This window comes from Chelonoidis abingdonii, chromosome 19 (genome assembly GCF_003597395.2).
Source record: "Chelonoidis abingdonii isolate Lonesome George chromosome 19, CheloAbing_2.0, whole genome shotgun sequence".
NCBI classification, from domain to species: domain Eukaryota; kingdom Metazoa; phylum Chordata; order Testudines; family Testudinidae; genus Chelonoidis; species Chelonoidis abingdonii.
The window spans coordinates 35,082,907-35,101,646 of NC_133787.1; the positions used below are offsets into that span (position 1 = coordinate 35,082,907).

The 18,740-nt window shown below is 38.3% G+C and overlaps 1 protein-coding gene across 4 annotated transcripts in view; it reads left to right on the forward strand.

Annotated features, from left to right (window-relative positions):
• USP10 (ubiquitin specific peptidase 10) overlaps nucleotides 1–18,740 on the forward strand; it is an 81,841-nt gene that overhangs the window by 53,641 nt on the left and 9,460 nt on the right. For all 4 annotated transcript variants that reach the window (XM_075073760.1, XM_075073761.1, XM_075073762.1 and 1 more), the window contains 6 exons: nucleotides 2,217–2,308; nucleotides 8,439–8,548; nucleotides 9,067–9,122; nucleotides 10,911–11,014; nucleotides 11,358–11,457; nucleotides 13,207–13,387. In XM_075073760.1, the coding sequence (XP_074929861.1) occupies nucleotides 2,217–2,308; nucleotides 8,439–8,548; nucleotides 9,067–9,122; nucleotides 10,911–11,014; nucleotides 11,358–11,457; nucleotides 13,207–13,387 (643 nt within the window). The remainder of the gene's footprint in view (nucleotides 1–2,216; nucleotides 2,309–8,438; nucleotides 8,549–9,066; nucleotides 9,123–10,910; nucleotides 11,015–11,357; nucleotides 11,458–13,206; nucleotides 13,388–18,740) is intronic.

The window sequence follows — 18,740 nt, forward strand, 5'->3', positions numbered from 1 at the left end:
GGGGCCCAGGCCATCAGTTGCTAGGATACAGAGTGCCAGGCATTAGGTGCACTGGCCCTTTGCTCTGCCAGATACTTAAGAACTGCCTAGGGGACACTGAGGCACCAACACAGTATTCAGAGCAAACATTAGGAACATTCCCAGTTCATCACAGGGACCTTTTTGTTTCCCGCTGCCGCTTAAGATAATTGTTAATTGGATTGTTAAATCTTTCAACTGTTTGGTAGTTTCCAGTATGTGTTATGATATGAACTAACTTGATGGTGAAATTACTACATTAAAATAGTAAAGAATAGTATTACCAATGAGGCACTGGATTTGGGGTAAAAGGACCTGGATTTTATTTGTGGTTCTGCCACTTACCTGTTGTGTGTTTTTTTGGGGGGGGGCAGGTCACTTCAGCTCTTTGTGCTTTCATTTCCCCTCCCACCCTTTGTCTCTTTCGTCTATTTAGATATGCTTGCTGTGAACATGTTAGGTCTGATCTGCATTAAAAAGTTAGGTCGACTCAGCTATGTCACTCAGGGATGTGAATAATCCACATCTCATAGTGATGTAATTGTTCCTGATGTAGACAGCATTAGGTTGATGGAAAAATTCATCTGTTGATCTAACTACTGCCTCTTGTGGAGGTAGATTACCTGTGCTAATGGGAGAACCCCTCCATTGGCATAGGTAGCATCTACACTGAACTTTTACAGTGTCGCAGCTGCAGCATTTCAAGTCAGTCTCTTTTGTTTATACACAGCCTAGCACAATGTGGCCCCAATCTTCTTAGGACCCAGATGCTTCTGTAATAAAAGTAGTAATAATCCATTCTTGTTGTAAAAGTACACTATTTGCTTAAGCTCCACATTTCATCTATCTTGTAAATTTGTTGTGGGGTGCTGTGCAGGTTCTAAACATCTCATCAGATTTTGAAAAGAGCCCCGTATCTAATGGTTCCTGTGTAGGTACTGGAATAAATGGCTATATTTACAAAAATGCTTATCCTCTGTTTTTCTCACTTTTGCAAATGTGATTGCATTATTTTGAAGCCTAAATGGAAGCTGAGCAGTTTTGGAAAGGTGTCCCTAATGATGGATGGTGAGCACTTTTGAAGATCTTGGCCCCATTTTTAAAACATAGGGGACAAGAGACACAGATGGGTATTTATGTAAATCAATGTGTTGTGCTTCCTTTGTTGCTCTGAAACAGCCAGTAACTAACATTCATTATGTTAATATCAGTCCATGCTGGTACACAAAGATATTTTGGGTACAAAATTGTGTACATTGAAACTTCTAAACTGAAACAATTGTAAATTTCAGTTCCATTCAAACCAAGGGAGAAGTTTTGCTAAATGTTCAATAAAATTGGCTAAATATCCAGTAAATTTGGTTGCAGGGGATTACAGCTAACGGAGATTTATATATTTTTTTAACAAAATATATGCACACCGAAGTCTTGTCATGGTTTTATAAGATCATAGGAGTAGGAAAAGCCTTATTAAAGATTTGATATTAATCCTCACCCAAACTGGAGATAATTTTTCACTGAAAAGGATGTATCTGATAGTATACTATTATGCTGAGGAGTAATGCAGACTGCATCTTTGAGGTTGGGTGTGACTGCACCCTTTAATTAATATAACTTCTAGAATGGTGGCTTCTGATTAACTAAATCTAAGAGATAAGGGGGTTGTGAACTTGCTCTGGAATTTGGATGGAGGGCTGCTTTTTTTTTTTTTTTTTTTTTTTTGTATTGGTGTGTGTATGAGGGAAGGCAGAGGCAAGAAAGCGAAGCAGTAGCTAGTGAAGCACAGTGTGATTGTTGAAAAACCTTGAGAGAGTGCTTTTGGGTCTGTTGGCTAAAGAGGCTTGCAGCTATAAGCTAAGAAACTGCTTCTTTTGTTCTTGATTCGTTCTGCATTCAAAGAAACAGGACATGTACATTACTTGCAAATAAACAAGGTTGCATCTGAGAAAATACCAGACTCCATCAATTTCGACATCCAACTGGAACATCCATAAGGCCCTAAACTTTGACTAGCTGTGTGGGTCAAAAAGGGGCAACAATACTTCAAATTTAGCCAAAAACAAGCTTAGAGGCAGAAAAATATGTTGTTGATAGGAATTTACAGGAGCGATTTGCATTGTATAGCTGAATTAACTTGGTGTTTGCTTGTTACCTTGTACATTTCCTTGATGCTAAACTTACTATTTTTAATTCTACAGAATTACTGGAGAATGTAAAATTAATACATAAACCAGTATCTTTGCAACCACGAGGGCTGATCAATAAAGGAAACTGGTGCTATATCAACGCTGTATCCTTACCTTGGGGAAATGAAATCTAATTCAAATTCATGAATATGTGTAGTATGGTAATTGTCAGTGTTATCTAGAATACACAATAGACCTGCAGCATTAGATTGACAGTGGTTCTAATTAGCTGCATTAACTGTCTGAATTACCAGTATTGCATACAATTAAAAAAAATTGTACACTTCAACTATGACTGTTGTATGTTGTCAAAGTCCTTACGGTTGTATACCAAAAGAAATAGTGGGTTCTTCTTTGAGGAATGTCCCTGTGGGTGCTCCGCTGCAGGTGTTGACATGTCCTCGCACCTTCGAACAGAGAATTTCAGCAGCAGTGCTCGTCTGGGTTGCGCATGCACTCTCCCCATCTTGTGCTGTTATTGGCGCCTATCTAGTGCCACGGGACCCGACCCCCCTCAATTCTTTCTCCACTGTCCTTGGCCTGAGACAGAGCAGTGTTAAGACTGATAGCTATACTTAGAATTTAGAATAGTTTAGCGTAGTACCCTACTTAGGTTTACTTATCCCTTTTTTCCCGTTTATAATCCACTTCACCTCTGGCCCCTCCATTCTCTAGTGAGGAAGAAGATACTGAAGAGGAGAGTGCCTTCTCATCTCAGCATTCCTCTCCCATTCAATCTACTGCAGCTCTGGGTCCACCTGTACATCTTAAAATCCATCACAGGGCTGACACTCAAGTACAGCCTCCCCACGGATACCACCACTTACGCCATTCCCACTCAGTGGCCCTCCTGGGAATCCTGGGTTGCATATGGGAGAGAGTACCCCATACTCCCCCACCATACTCAGTTGCTCCACTTTCAGAACCCCGTGAGGAGAGTGTTGAACAGGAGGAGGCCTGGGATCAGGATACATCTCCAACATTTCTTCCCTGTCCCTGGATGAGGCCATAATGCCACTGCCACCAACATTTGCGGACAATTTTAAAGTCTTTCAAGAACTCTAAAAGAATCGCTAATACAAACGATTGGATATTCTCCATATAGCTTCCTCATCTATAATTATTCTTCTTCTCATAAATGACTCATGCAGCCACCCAAAAACATATGGCAAATCCTGACTATGATGCCGCCCACCTGCAAGTGACCAGATAAGAAGTACTACATTCCCCCGACTGGACTGGACTTTCTCACCCTGCACTGAATTCAGTACTCAGATCCAGCTCCTTATAACAAAGAATGGAAATGTTTGCATCTTTTTGGCTGCAGGGCTTATTCATATGGCACTCATCAGTTCCGGATTGCAAGTTATGCTGCCCTAATAGCGAAATACAATCACACAAATTATTTCAAACTTTCTGAATTTGTTTGCATCATACTGAAGAACAAAGGAGATCAATTTAAGTCTATAATTTCAGAGGGCCAACTGCTATCCAGAACCACCTCTAGATGCAGCCAGTACAGCAGCACGCTCCACGGACACTGCCATAGTTATGTGCCAGATTTCATGGCTCTATCGGTCTGGCTTCCCAAGGGAGGTACAATTCACTCTCAAGGACGTCGCATTCGATGGCCAGAAGCTGTTAGTGGCAAAAACTGATGAATCATTTCATACCCTGAAAGACTCAAGGGTGATGCTCCACTCCCAGAGTATATACATCCCTACGTCAAAAAGAAAACAGGGTAAATACTGCTCCACACAGCGCGCAAGTTCTGGCCCATGTGCCTCACTACAGAGGCACTATGACAGGCAATGGGAAAGACAGAAGCCTCCAAAGCGTTGCCAACCTCTAGCCCAATCACCGACATCCCACCCACCCTCTGCAAAACAACAATTTTGAGGGTTTGGTCGAGGGTCCAAAAGACCTCCCCCATTCTTCAGTGTTGACGCCATCATTAACCGTCCCGTTTTGGATACCGGTTGACCCCTTTCTACCCAGCATGGCAATCCATCACCATGGACAAATGGATTCTGGCGATAATCCATTCAAGGTATACAATACCTCTATCTCCTCCACCCATCTTCCATCCTAATCCTTCTTCAGTGACCCCTCTCATGAACCCCTATGGCAAGAAGTAAACCACCTCCTACATCTGGGCACTGTGGAACACATACTATCACAACAAAGAAGGGGAAGGGCTTTTAGTCTCACTATTTCTTAGCCCAGAAAGAGAACGGAACATGGAGGCCTAGTTTAGACCTCAGAAAACACAACAAATTTGTAAAGGTCCAGTGGTTCAGGATGGTCACATTAGCAACAATAATACCAACACTGGAATGGGGGGACTGGTTTTCAGCCCTTGACCTCCAAGATTCCTATTTTCATGTAACCATATATCTCGTGCACAGGAGGTTCCTCAAGTGTACTCTGGGCACAGAACATTATCAGTACAAAGTCCTGCCGTTGGCCTTTTGACAGTACCTTGTTTTTTCCCCAAAGTGGTGGCACACCTCCACAAACTCCATAGACAGGGAGTGACAATTTTTCCCTATCTGGACGATTGTCTGTTAAAGGCACCCACCCAAGCAAATGCCATAGACACTACGCAGATGACAGTGACGCTCTTCTCACAGCTGGGACTGTAGATCAGCATACAAAAATCAGTACTAACACCCGTGCAGAAACTGGACTTCATCAGGGTGCATCTTGACACTCTAGAGGCAGAAGTTCACTACGAGATTTCTCACTACAGATATCGGCACAGACTTGCCTCCGACGACTAGGCCATATGGTGGCAACCACATTTGTGGTATGACATGCATCTTCACATGCACTGCCTTCTGGGCTGGCTGAGAACCGTCTACATACCACACAGACACAGCCTAAACAGACACCTCATAATGCCATTCAGAGTTAAGGACTCACTACACTGGTGGACGCAATCCAACAGTGTGTGCGTGGGAGACCTTTTCATACAGACTCCACCTTCATTGATCCTCACAACCAATGCCTCCTTGACTATTACATCTGCCTAACCAGTGGGAGAGTTAGGAGTCCTCATGGGACACTCATCTTATACTGTCTTCTTCAAAGATAAGGTCACCCTAAGACCTCATCCTAATTTTTTACCTAAAATGCCGCCCTCTTTCTGCCTGAGTCCTCCAGTGCATCTTCCCTCATTCTTCCCCAAACTTCATGGGAGTAAACCGGACTCAATATTACACACCCTGAATGTCACACCCTGAATGCCTTAATGTTCCACCTAGAGAACCAAGACCTTCAGAAAGTCACCAAAACCTCAGTTACTGCACAGGGTGAGTAACCTTCTTTTCTTCGAGGAGCGTTCCTGTGGGTGCACCACTTCAGGTGACTGGCGAGCAGTGCCCCTCGGTGGACGGAAGGGGTTTGGAGTTTCATGAGCAATTGATAATACTCTTAAGTCCTACCAGTGCATCCAATCTTGAGCTCTGATCTATCGCATAGTATTTTGTAAAGGTGTTCATGGATGCCCAGGTGGTCGCTTTATATATGATCATGATGGGTACGCTATTGAGAAAAGCTACTGAGTTTGATAATGGCCTAGCAAAGTGGATTCGGCTCTTCATTGGGGGTTGTATGTCATGCTGTTGGTAGCATAGGTGAGTGCATTCAGAAATCCACTTGGACAGCTTCTGCTTGGAAATGGTGGAACCTTTAATTGTTCCAAAATTGAAATAGAAAGATCTTTGAGATGATAATGTCCTATAAGTGCTTCACTACACACCCTTCTCCCCTCTACTTCAGAGCTCATTCTATGGACTCGGGTGAAAAGGGAACTGAGGTGGGGTCTGGTTGCACGGTACTAGATAGGCTCCGACAAAGGCATGAGACGGGGAGAGCGCATGCACGTCCCAGACAACTACTCCTGAAATTCTCCAATCAAAGGTGTAGGGATGCACCAACACCTGAAATGGAGCACCCACAAGGGGACCATCTCAAAGACCTCATTTACTGCACAGGGTAAGTAATCTTCAGGTGAACTAAAAAAAAAGAGAAATACAAGACGTACTAGTCTTCTATATTAGACCCTCATAGATATGTCTGCATCATTCCGTTCATTCATTATTGAGAAGCTATCTGTCCTAAGACAGGATTAAATAGGTATATTCAGATTTGAATATTTGGTTTTATTGTTGACATGGGATTTTTTTGTTCATTTATTTGGGATTTTTTGAGGGTGAGGAGCAACCTTCAGTGAGACCTAACAAACAAGACACAAATGCCGTCTTGCTTTGTTTTGTGGCTCCTCTCTGCAATAGTTTTTCAGATAAGATCTTTCAGATTATCACCTCTAGTTCTAAATTTTTGGGAATAGTGAGAGGGAAGTTTTGCAGACATTCTGTCCTTTTCCTAAACTATACAGCACATTTACTTTTATTTGAAATGTAAACATTAAAAATTAGAGCTTTCAATTAATCGCAGTTAACTCATGTGATTAACTCAAAAAAATTAATCGCGATTAATCAGTTTTAATTGCACTGTTAAATAATAGAATACCAATTGAAATTTATTAAATATTTTGGATGTTTTTCTGTGTTTTCAAATATATTGATTTCAATTACAACACAGAGTACAAAGTGTACAGTGCTCACTTTATTTTTTATTACAAATATTTGCACTGTAAAAATGATAAATGAAGTAGTATTTTTCAGTTCACCGTATACAAGTACCATAGTGCAGTCTCTTTATCATGAAAGCACAACCTACAAATGTAGATTTTTTTTGTTACATAACTGCACTCAAAAACAAAACAATATAAAACTTTAGAGCCTAAAAGTCCACTCAGTCCTACTTCTTGTTTAGCCAATCACTAAGAGAAATAAGTTTGTTTATATATACAGGAGATATTGCTGCCTGCTTCTTATTTACCATGTCACCTGAAAGTGAGAACAGACGTTCACATTGCACTTTCGTAGCTGGCATTGCAAGGTATTTACATGCCAGATCTGCTAAACATTCCTATGCCCCTTCATGCTTGGGCTGCCATTCCAGAGGAGATGCTTCCGTGCTGATTAAAAAAAAATGTGTTAATTAAATTTGTGACTGAACTCCTTGGGAGAGAATTGAATATCTCCTGCTGTGTGTGTTACCCAAATTCTGCTATATATTTCACGTTATTGTTCGTTTTAAGAACACTTTCACTGCAGATTTGACAAAATGCAAAGAAGGTACCAATGTAAGATTTCTAAAGATAGCTACAGCACTCAACCAAAAATTGAAGAACCTGAAGTGCCTTCCAAAAGCTGATTGGAGCAGGATATGGACCATGCTTTCAGAAGTCTTAAAAGATCAACACTCCAGTGCAGAAACTACAGAACCCAAACCACCAAAAAAGAAAATCAACCTTCTGCTGGTGACATCTGACTCAGATGATGAAAATGAACATGTGTTGGTCTGCACTGCTTTGGATTGTTATTGAGCAGAACCCACCATCAGCATGGACGCATGTCCTCTGGAATGGTGGTTGAATCATGAAGGGACATACAAGTCTTTAGTGCATCTGGCATGTAAATATCTTGCAACGCTGGCTACAACAGGGCCATACGAATACCTGTTCTCTCTTTCAGGTGACGTAAATGAGACGTGGACAGCATTATCTCCCGTAAATATAAACAAACTTGTTTGTCTGAGTGATTGGATGAAGTAGTAGAACTGAGTGGACTTGTAGACTCTAAAGTTTTGCATTGTTTTATTTTTGAATGCAATTTTTTTGTACCTAATTCAACATTTGTAAGCTAAACTTTCGTGATAGATTGCACTACATTACTTAAGTGAATTGAAAAATATTTTACAGTGCAGATATTTATAATAAAAATATAAAGTGAGCACTGTATACTTCTGTGTTGTAATTGAAGTCAATATATTTGAAAATGTGGAAAACATCCAAAAATATTTATATAAATAGTATTCTGTTAACAGCGTGATTAATCGCAATACGTTTTTTAAACTGGCTGACAGGCCTAGTTAAAATATGTGACTAGAGTACAACTGTATCATGCTATATTGTAGGTTTATTTTCAAGTGACTCTTGTAATTGAAAGCAGGAGCGTTATCTTTTTACAAGATGAGGAAAATCCTTTCATTAATTTAATTGTGATTATTGCATTGGTCTTTTGTATGCACATAAAGGATGTTTGGATATTTAATGTATATCTAGACTATATTTTCTGAATAGCTCCTTAATGCAATGGACAGACACTGCAGGCTTTGGTTGCTTGCCCTCCAATGTATCACCTAATGAAGTCAATTCCAGTGTATTCAAAATCACAGCGGCCATGCACCTCAACACCAATGATAGACAGTTTGTAAGTAATTTGTTGGAAAATCTTAATATTTACTGTCATCATTTTAAGTCGTTGAACACAGAGATCTAACAAACCATTGTAGTACTGCAGCTGATAAAAATTGATATGTAATTACATTCAGTAGGCTATGGGTTTCGATTTGTTTAATGACACTTCGCTTTTGTAGTTTAGCTTCGGTTAGTGAAGGGAGGAGACTATTTCTTTAAATGTTGTTCAGGAACATCACTGTAGATGTATCGAAGTGTACTGAATCTGCAACAGTAGATTGTAATAAAGCCCCAAGACCTAAATTAGCCATTTTTACCTTATCAGACGACCAGTGACCATGTTAATTTTCACATAGTTGAACCTAATATTACTCACTTTATTATAGTATGATCTTAGCTTGATTTTGGCCTGCCAGCACCCACTTGGATCTAATATTTTGACTGATTTACATGGAAATCTATCCTGTATAGACAAATAATATTTAGTTAACATGGTAGTGATGCCCAGTTGTTGTTTCCTTTCTATTTCAGTGTTCGTCTAATGAACGAGTTCACTAATATGCCAGTACCTCCTAAAGCAAAACAAGGTGAGTGAGGGGAAAAAGAGTCTTCAGAATAGATTGCTAACATCAAATGGTATAAGCTCTTTGAGGGCAGGATCCTTTCTTTATTGTGTGTTTTGGGTAGCACCTGATGTAATGGGATTGGAGTTCGTAAGCACTAATGCAATGTACATAATTTTCCAAATTTGACTTGTGCCGTACCTGAAAAGGGTCCATCACATACATAAGGGAAGAAAAAGCATTTATCTATGTAATTAAGCTGTCTCATGGGTTTCACTTTATCTCAAACTAATCCATGGTATTGTGCATTTACAAAAAAAAACCTAGTTTTACTTGAGAAATTTATGTGCATTTGTTACGCTATTCTGGATTAGATAATTAATGGTAGTGTGTCATAGTACAAAAGATACCATAAAATGAGTCATTAGTTCCAATGACTTCCAAACAGGTGAGACATTTCTTTGGTTTGTCTTTTAGTTTTTGCCTCTGTAAAACACATCTGTCTGTCTTATGTGATTAATTTTTGGGGTCATTTTAACTACACATGGTAATCTGTCAGCATAGTTTTCTGAGGCCAGATACCTTCATTAGTTTGAACATGGGTTTTTCCTGACCCCACAATTTGCCCGCCTGGTTTTGACCTGCCTCGTCGCCAGTGATCCCTGTTGAACACATTGTGGATCAGGCAAAGTCTTTGTGCAGCCAACCAGTATCGCTGGGGCTTTTGTAACAGCCTTTTGTGCAGCTGCGGTGCAATATAGACGATGATGCACATTGTCGATGAATGCCTGCCGACTAGGTTCAGCGGTGGCCTAGAAGAACTGCATCATGCCACTGAAGATGCCATTGCTTGGCTACACGACTATGCACACGCTAGATAAATAAAGGGGGTTTTCCCTAGCTGATATATAATGTAACAAGTGACCTGTTAGTAAGAGGAACATAAGCCGAGTGACTTAAGAATAGTTTTTCTCTGAGTACAAAGTAGACACAGAAAAAAAAATTCCAGAATTGTAAATTTGTTCATTTTCTCATATGTTCTGGTCAGCTCCATTTGGTAAAGTGTAAGAGATTAACGTCTTTTAAAATACTGACTTGGTGTTAGTTTTTCTGGACCATCTACTGATTCAAGGAGACACGCGATTCTTGAGGAAAGGTGCAGAAAAAAAAGGCCATATCGTAGAGAATCTTAGTTGGTCAAAAACCATTTAAAAATCAATTCTGGATTCCAAAAGCCACTTAAGATCTGTGAAGCCTGTGTAACAAGTGTAAAACAGAAAAAAGGTATGTGTTGTTCAGTTCTTAACGCTGCTAGATAAAATTCCCGAACTGGTTGAAATAGTGAGAGATTGCAGGTGACATTTTGTGTTAATGCTGATAGTAGCTAATACAATGCTGTGCTAAAACACGTCTGTTTAAAAAAAAATAAACCACCACACGCCACTTGATAAGTTAGACGATGAAGATGTTCTTTTTGTTTGGGCAGGTTTTGTGGAGTAAAATGAATGTGTGTGCGCTAGAGTGGTGAATGTTCTTATAAAGGGGGGAAATATAAGTTCTTGAAATGTTTTTTTTATACTGAACTTTAGTCATTAATACACTTTAATAATTTCTCTGGAAATCATAAAAAATTAAATCTTAATACAGGCAGTCTTCCTTTGGTCAAACAGCTCATAACATGTCATTTGAGTATGGTTTATTTCAGCTGCTTGGTCATGTAACTACTTGGTGAAGCAGTGAGTCTAACTTTCCACTTCATGCTTTCTCAATATTGCTTATTTTGATATCATGTCACTTCTGTTTGCCTTGCAGCTTTAGGTGATAAAATTGCGAGAGACATCCGGCCTGGAGCTGCCTTTGAACCAACATACATCTATAGACTGCTCACGGTTATCAAGTCAAGCCTGTCAGAAAAGGTGCTTTTTTAAAAATCTTTAAAGTGCGTGTATCTAACAGTGTACATAAACTAAATTGCATTTCAAAACAGTCAGTATTCTTAATATTATTTTTCTTAACAAAATAAAAGCCATAAAATTAGTCCTGTGTTTGTTTCACAAAAAAAACTATATTTCACAGTTAAAGTTAGTTTTTCCCTCCTAGGCTCCGAGTTTTGCCATAACTGATAGTGCTATCTGATACAAAATACCTTGCAGTTTCATTAAAGTATCTGAAAATTAAGGGGACAATGTCTTGAAACTACTTAAAATTGTAGACACCATACTGCGGTATAATAATTAAAAAAATTAATCTTGTATTCAGGGCAGACAAGAAGATGCTGAAGAATACCTGGGATTTATCCTAAATGGGCTACATGAGGAAATGCTGACCCTAAAGAAACTTCTTTCCCCACACAATGAAAGTAAGTTTGTTTGTAGCAAGCTGAATTCATTTTCAAATACTTAACTGTAATGGTTTTTCTTTTTGGAAGGGTGAAAGGAGGGGGAATGAATTAAGTCTAGGAAAGTGGTTTGAACGTATGGAGAAGATGCCACTTATGGCATAGTGCCAGAGGGAGCTTACACAAAAGACAGAAATCTATAGCTTTTATTTTGAATGGTCTTTCATTGTGAGATAGAATGGGATAATACATGCCAAATTTAATCCTGGAGAGGATTTTTTTGGGGAGTGTGGGAGGAGATGTAAAGTGTTATAATGAAAGCTACTAAACCAATGAGGTGCTTCCCCGGTTAGGTTGGCCATATAGGCATATTGGACTTGATCTGATGATGATAAAGTAGCTTCTTGTTCAAGGTATGAACTCCGTTCCTTAGCTACTGACTTCTGTATTATTAGGGTACCTAACTCAAGTGAGCGTGATCAGAACTCAGGATGATTTACTTTAAAACAGATTTTGTCTACCAAGCATAGCCATGGTTTCCAACTATGCCCAGTATCTGAATTATGGTTTTTAAATTTCTTACACTATCCATCAACCAGGTAGAGTAACAGTGTAGTGCAGTGGTGGGCAACCTGCTGCTCCCACAGCTCCCATTGGCCAAGAACGGTGAACTGCGGTCACTGGGAGCTGCAAGCAGCCATGCAAATGTAAACAAACGGTCTGGTGGCCCACCGGTGGCTTACCCTGAGAGGCTGCAGGTTGCCCACCTCTGGTGTAGCTTATGTCGGTGACCTCTGATAAACTGTTGGTTAAGCTGTTGTTGTTTTCTGCACAATAAGCTTCCTAGACACAGAATTTTTAATAATTTTGTACCCATTTATAATGGAACATAGTAACTGATTTTACTAATGCTTTGTTGCTGAAGTGAAAAAAATACAAACTGAAAACTCCACATCTTACCCTGGAAGAACTGACAGGATTTAGAGTGAACTTAAAAATTGAGCTTTATCTTACAGCAACTGTTTTATTTTTATGTTTGATGGTTGTCCAATTTAAAAATAAAACACAACTACTGCAGTAGTACAGTCTTGTCATTATGAATTTTGGTTTTTTTAAGGTTTGGTGTCCAATCTATTTAACTGGGTAAATTCTCTGTGATGTAGCACTATCATTTCATATTCTCTAGCTACATTAAGTACATAACTTTCTTTGTTTGGCATCCCTACAAATATTTGCTAAACCTTATGTGCACTGGAAAATACCCAGGCAACAACGGTGTCTTGGATAAGCCAAGGTTTTAATTTTTCAAAAACAGCCCTTTACTTTCTAAAGTACGGCCCCAAAGGTTAATTGTCTATAGCTATATTGAACTTACTTGTTTTTTCAAGTGTGGTTATGTTAGTAGATAAACTGCACTCTGTTAAACATTTGAGTATTCCCAGTTGCAAAATGCTCAAGGAATAGTGCAGAATATTGTCTCAAACTTGACTTTTCACAATTTTTTTAAGTAAAATATGAAAGCCTCCTAATCTTCTGATCTTTATTCCTATAAAGAGGATAAGAAACTTGAAACCACCTCATAAGTTCTGAATCAAAACTTTTGATAGTTTGTTTTTAAAACTATACCTTTCATTACAACGCCAGACATATCAGGGACCTATTACTAATCACTAAAGATAATCCTGTTGTTTACCAGCTCTCTCCCCCTTTTAAGGAAAAGTTGGGGATTATTTTGTTTGTTTAAATCAATATCTATACACTTTTCTTAAGAAATCTGTGTTTCCAATGGTCCCGAGACACAATCTGTAAATGAAGAGGAGGATCAGGATGAACAAGGAGAAGGTAGTGAGGATGAATGGGAACAAGTCGGGCCCCGCAACAAATCATCAGTTACTCGACAGGCTGACTTTGTTCAGACTTCTATTACTGATATTTTTGGTGGTCACATAAGGTATGGTACCTTTTACTAGACTATTTTTAATACAATAAATGATGCTACTTTTCAGCTGTGTGGTGGCATGAGCTGCATTGCCTTCACCCATAAATTTTTCCATTACTTTGCAACTGAGAAGATACACAGCCACCAGAGACCTCCATTATTCCATGACCAGTTTTTGATGGTTTAAAAAAGGAAATGTGATTAGTCCACAAAGGCCAGGGAAGCTTAACATCCTAATCATGAAACAGTCTTCCAGAAGAGAGAGTTCAAAAGATTTAATGGCATTGTGTAGGTTAGTTCCCAAAAATCAGTTTGTGATCTGTGTCACATAAGGTGCATCTTGTTATATGTTTTACAGAGCAAAGGTTGGCTTGAAGAACAGAGATCTACAACAATTGTTTATGAATAATAAGTTGAAGAAATACATATACTTTGCATATGTATAGTTGCTTTCATGCAAGGATCTAAAGGACTTTACAATAATTAAATAGTTCAGGTTTAGTACTGTCTTATGAAGTGCTAGCCCTTTTCATGTGTGGATTAAGTGAGATATAGTGAGTGTCTTGTGTAGTTCACAAAGCCAGTGAGTGGATAAAAATGGGAGTAGAACTCAAAAGACATGACTGTCAGACAGGACTTGCTGCAGCCGGGGAGAGAGGCGCCCCTCCCCCAGCCCAGCCCTGGACCTGCTGCAGCTGGGGTGGAGGGGCACCCCTCCCCCGACCCCAGTCCTGCCCCAGACCTGCTGCGGCAGAGGGAGAGATGCCCCAGCCCTGAGCCCCCTCCCATACTCCAAACGCTTCGGCCTCACCCTCACCACTTCAACTGTGTTACGTACACGAGTATGGAGGTGATATGTGTCACATCACCTCCATATTGGTGCACGTAACAAAATTCATTCCACACATGCACAGGAAAAATTAGAGGGAACACTGACTGTCAGTTCTTTACACAATACTGCTTTCCAGAAGCAAGAAAGACTAAGGCTATTTCTACGCTATAGTTTGTCAGCATAATTTACGTTGCTCGGGGTGTGAATAAACTACCTCCTGAGCGATGTAAATTACAACAACGTAAGCGCTGATGTGGATAGTGCTATGTGGGAGAGTTTCTCTTGCTGACATAGTTACTGCTGCTCATGGGGCCTAGAGTAACGAAGCCAATAGGAGAGCTTTCTCCCGTCAGCTTAGTGTCTGCACTAGAAGCGCTACAGCTGCACAACTGTTAGCTCTCTAACGTTGTCATAACCTTATGCTATGCTTTTATAAAAAAAAAAAAAAAGTCACACCCAAAGAGATCTTTTTTTGAATTCAGTTATTAATTCCTGCATCAGCTTGCAGTGATGTGGAGCAGAGGCCCAGATAGGATTCCAGGGAGGGAAAAAGGGGATATGAAAAAAATCATTTAAAAAACATTATTTAAAAATAAATAGTTTAGACTATAAAGGCAGAGTAAATACTTAAAAGAAACATATTCCAAAACAACAAATGTTAGAGTATGAAGAATTATTTTTAAAATAGAAGGCAGGCATTTAATTGCTAGTTTTGCACTTCTTGTGTTGCCAGGTATGCAGTCTAGAAGTATGAATAAGGCTGGTTGGTTCTTTCCATGTGCAAAACACTGAAATTATTCTTCAGAGATTTGAGTCAGACAGCTGGCAAATAAAAAGATATTTTCCATAGAATTGGCAGACAGATGTCTGTACTTACTGGAAAATTTCCCTGTCGACAGCATGTGCACATATCCTTTGTCAAATACCCCTATATATATATATATATATATATATATATGTATGTATATATATGAATATATATGAAATGTGTATTTGTCGTGACCAGGGCAGTTTGACCTAGGTATGATTATTTCATAAATTAATTAAAATGAAATTAAGGATATCTGGAGGGACACTATGTCCCCTGTTGAAATCCACAGAAAATAAATTAGAGGGATTACTGAAAAAGAGAATAAATTTGCATCGAGCAGCAGAACCACAGGGTCCATTTCTACATCTGTTGTCTACTTTCAGCTCACCCATCTCATTCAGCCTACAAACTAGGTCATGCAGTAGACCGCAGAAACAGTATCCCGTCTTGAGATGTTGGAAAGCTTCCTCCGCTAAGGCTGAGGGTGGAAATAGGGAGGATCTAAAGGCAAAATTGTTGGTAATAGTCCACCAAATAAAAGCATCGAAATAGAAAAATCAAATGGAAAAGAGAGCTAAGAAAACATGGTTGAATTGGTATTGTTTTGCTTAGAGATTTTTAGCCTCTCGTCTACATTTGTTTAATTGATTTGTTGCATTCCTACTTTGGCATCATTTCTGTAAATAATTTTTTATGAAGAAAAAAGTAGATGGTTATAAACACTTAAATGTGGACCTACAGGTTTATGTTTTCATTGGGCTTCTGATTTTGTGCATTAACAGAGTTTTTTTACATTTATAACTTGTTCAAACTTCAAATATTTGTCATTCAGATTTCAAATATTTTTTCATACAGATTTGGCATACACATAAGTCAGAGGCCTGGCAAAAATGTTGCCCGCAAGATGCACTGACTTTTCTCTCAGATGCTCTGTGTTAAAAAAAAAAAAAATCAGGTGTGTGCTTACGCATAGGAAGAGCTTTGCTTTGAAGAAATTTAAAAGCTGTTTTTTATGCACTAGCTACACCCACTTAGTGTCAGTAAACACTATTACTGCTACTACAATAGCAAGGAAATTATGAACACCACAAATTTTTCCAAAGAAATTTTATAAAAATTTTCTATATCATAGTATTGTTCAAATCCTTCCAATAACTTGTGTTTGAAATAATCCCTGTATTTTGTTTAAAGTGCTGCATTTTTTTCCTTGTGACTAACTTTTGCTGTAGTTTCTACAAAAGAAAATGCTTTGCACATTAAATGTTATGCAAACCTAAAATCCAGCTGTATTGTTGCTATCAAATGCAGTATTTATGCACTTTTGAAAAAAATGCTATACTTGTATTTCTAATCATGTTTCTATAAAAAATTTACCACTGGAAATTGCATTTTGGAAATTATCTTTATTTGTAGATTAATCTCATTTTCTGTTTGTTGATTTTAACTGGTTTGTTTGTGTACTGTACTTTGTTTACTGTATTTTGCAGTGGATTATTACATTAAGTAATCTGGTTGTGGGGAATGGGAAGGTGTCTCAAAAATAGCACAACTCTCAACAGTGGAGAATCTCTTTTTCTTTGAAAATATCAACCTTCACGTGTGTTGAAGGTTTTGTCCTTAAATATAAGCCAAGAAGGCAATAGTAACCTGAAATAAAGATGCCAATGTTTGTGGTAGAGTCCTTTCACTCTAAGGAATATACATAGCCAATATAAAGATGGATTGACCTTTTGTTGGTGCTTCAGGCCTGTGCCTGAATCAGAGGAGCAGTTTTTAATACAAGCTTGCAGTGCAAGTATTAAACTTCTATGTTAATATTTAACTGATAATTCTGAGAGTTTAACATAGTGACTTGAATTGTGGTTTATTTGAAGACTTGCTATTTAGAGTTTTCTGAAGGTCTGTAACATGCCAAACAATAACTTATTTAGCTGTAAAGACATTTTTGGTTGTGCTTTTAAGTATCAGCTTCAAAAACAAAGGGTGATTAGATATATTGTTAACCAAGATTCAAGCAAGCTGAAAATCAATACAAAAATCTCCTTTTGTTACAGTGTCTTTGGCAAACAATTGAACTATCAAATCATATATTCAGTTTTCATATAAAAGCTGAAATTGATTTAAATTTCCAAATATAAATAGGAAGCTGGTTCTATTACTTTAACACATAAAGACTAAAAGACTCTGGTTTGTATTCAAGACAAACCAATAAGTGAACAAAGCCTGGCTGCAAAATCTGACTTGAGGAAAAAACAAATTCTAAAACAATTCTGGAATATATTGTTAGAAACCATGTAGAAATTTTAAAGTATTATGATTAGAGAACCTGAACTCAATTAAATTTTTCACAGCAACATGACAAAACGACTAGATAACCATTAGTACTTGTCAGTTCTAAATATCTGTTCTAAAACATTTAATGTTTCAGAAATCCAGCATCGTCACTGAGAAATTAAAATGTTAATTTTATCATTTTCAGTTTCCGCATGAGCACCATATGCTACTCTGCAGCAACAATTAATTTCTGAACACATTCCCAGAACTGTCCATGTTCCACAGAAGTAAACAAAGATGAGCTATCATGGCTATTTTGTAGTTAGCAACATAGCGAAGATATGATATTTGCCAAGTGGAGAAGATAATATAATTTTATTGTTAAGCTTACTATTAGCTTGGGAAACAGTGTTGGAAAAACCTATATGACAGATCTGATTTTGTATTGTAGGTACCTGTATCTTCAGTGTAAATTTCACTTCTGCATAATTGTTCCCCAGTGTGTGAGGTTTTTCATAAATCAAGATATTACTCTCTTATACTGTGGAGAGAAGTAGGTGATATACTGCAAAACTTGTAAAGAAAAATGTGACTAATTATTTTGAAGACCCCAAACTAACAGAAGATTAGTAGATTTAAACATAATTCATTGTAAAACACAATATTTCAAAATCAGTTTCTTTTTTGTGTAGTTGTCAAAGATTCCTTCCCCCTCCCCCTTTTGTCACATTGGATGATTCCACAGTCACCTTTAGATGATTTTGGTACCCCAGGCTTTTGTTGGCAACACAGTAACCTCAGATGAAGTTCTTTAAAAGAAAAATGAAAACAAAGGGAGTGATCATATGCTCCTCCAAGTGTATGATGATGTCTTGTCAAATAAGCTATGCATAAATACACTGATTTAAATATACTAACGAATTATACATGTTAACAAATATTAAACAAAATCATTGTACTTGAAATTGCATTAAAGTGAAATCAAGTTGTTGAAATTGATGCTTAACCTTGATATTTGTGTTGATTTTGATAGCCCAATGTGCAGCAAAGCACAGGAGGGACTAAGGTCTGAGGTAAAGAACGTGGATGGATTCATAGGTGCATTTCAGTGTCCTCTTTCTCGTAGCAGTTGGATTGATTTTAAAAAGAAAAACTTAATATGATTTAAATAACAAATTAAAAACTTGATTTAAATTTAAAAAATCATTTATTTTTCCCAAAAAAATCAATTTTTAGACTCCCTGACTAGTAGCTTCTCCACTGTTAAATTTTGAAGGATGACTATAAAGTAGACTATGGACATCTCGGAAATGGAGGTTGTCCGTAACTCTGAACAAAGTGCAGTTCAGGCTCCAGACCTAGCACCTGACACTCCAGGCCAGGCGTCAGCAGCAGCTGAGCTCCCTGCTCAGTGCTGGCATGAGTTTGAAGGCTTGTCCACTCCCCAT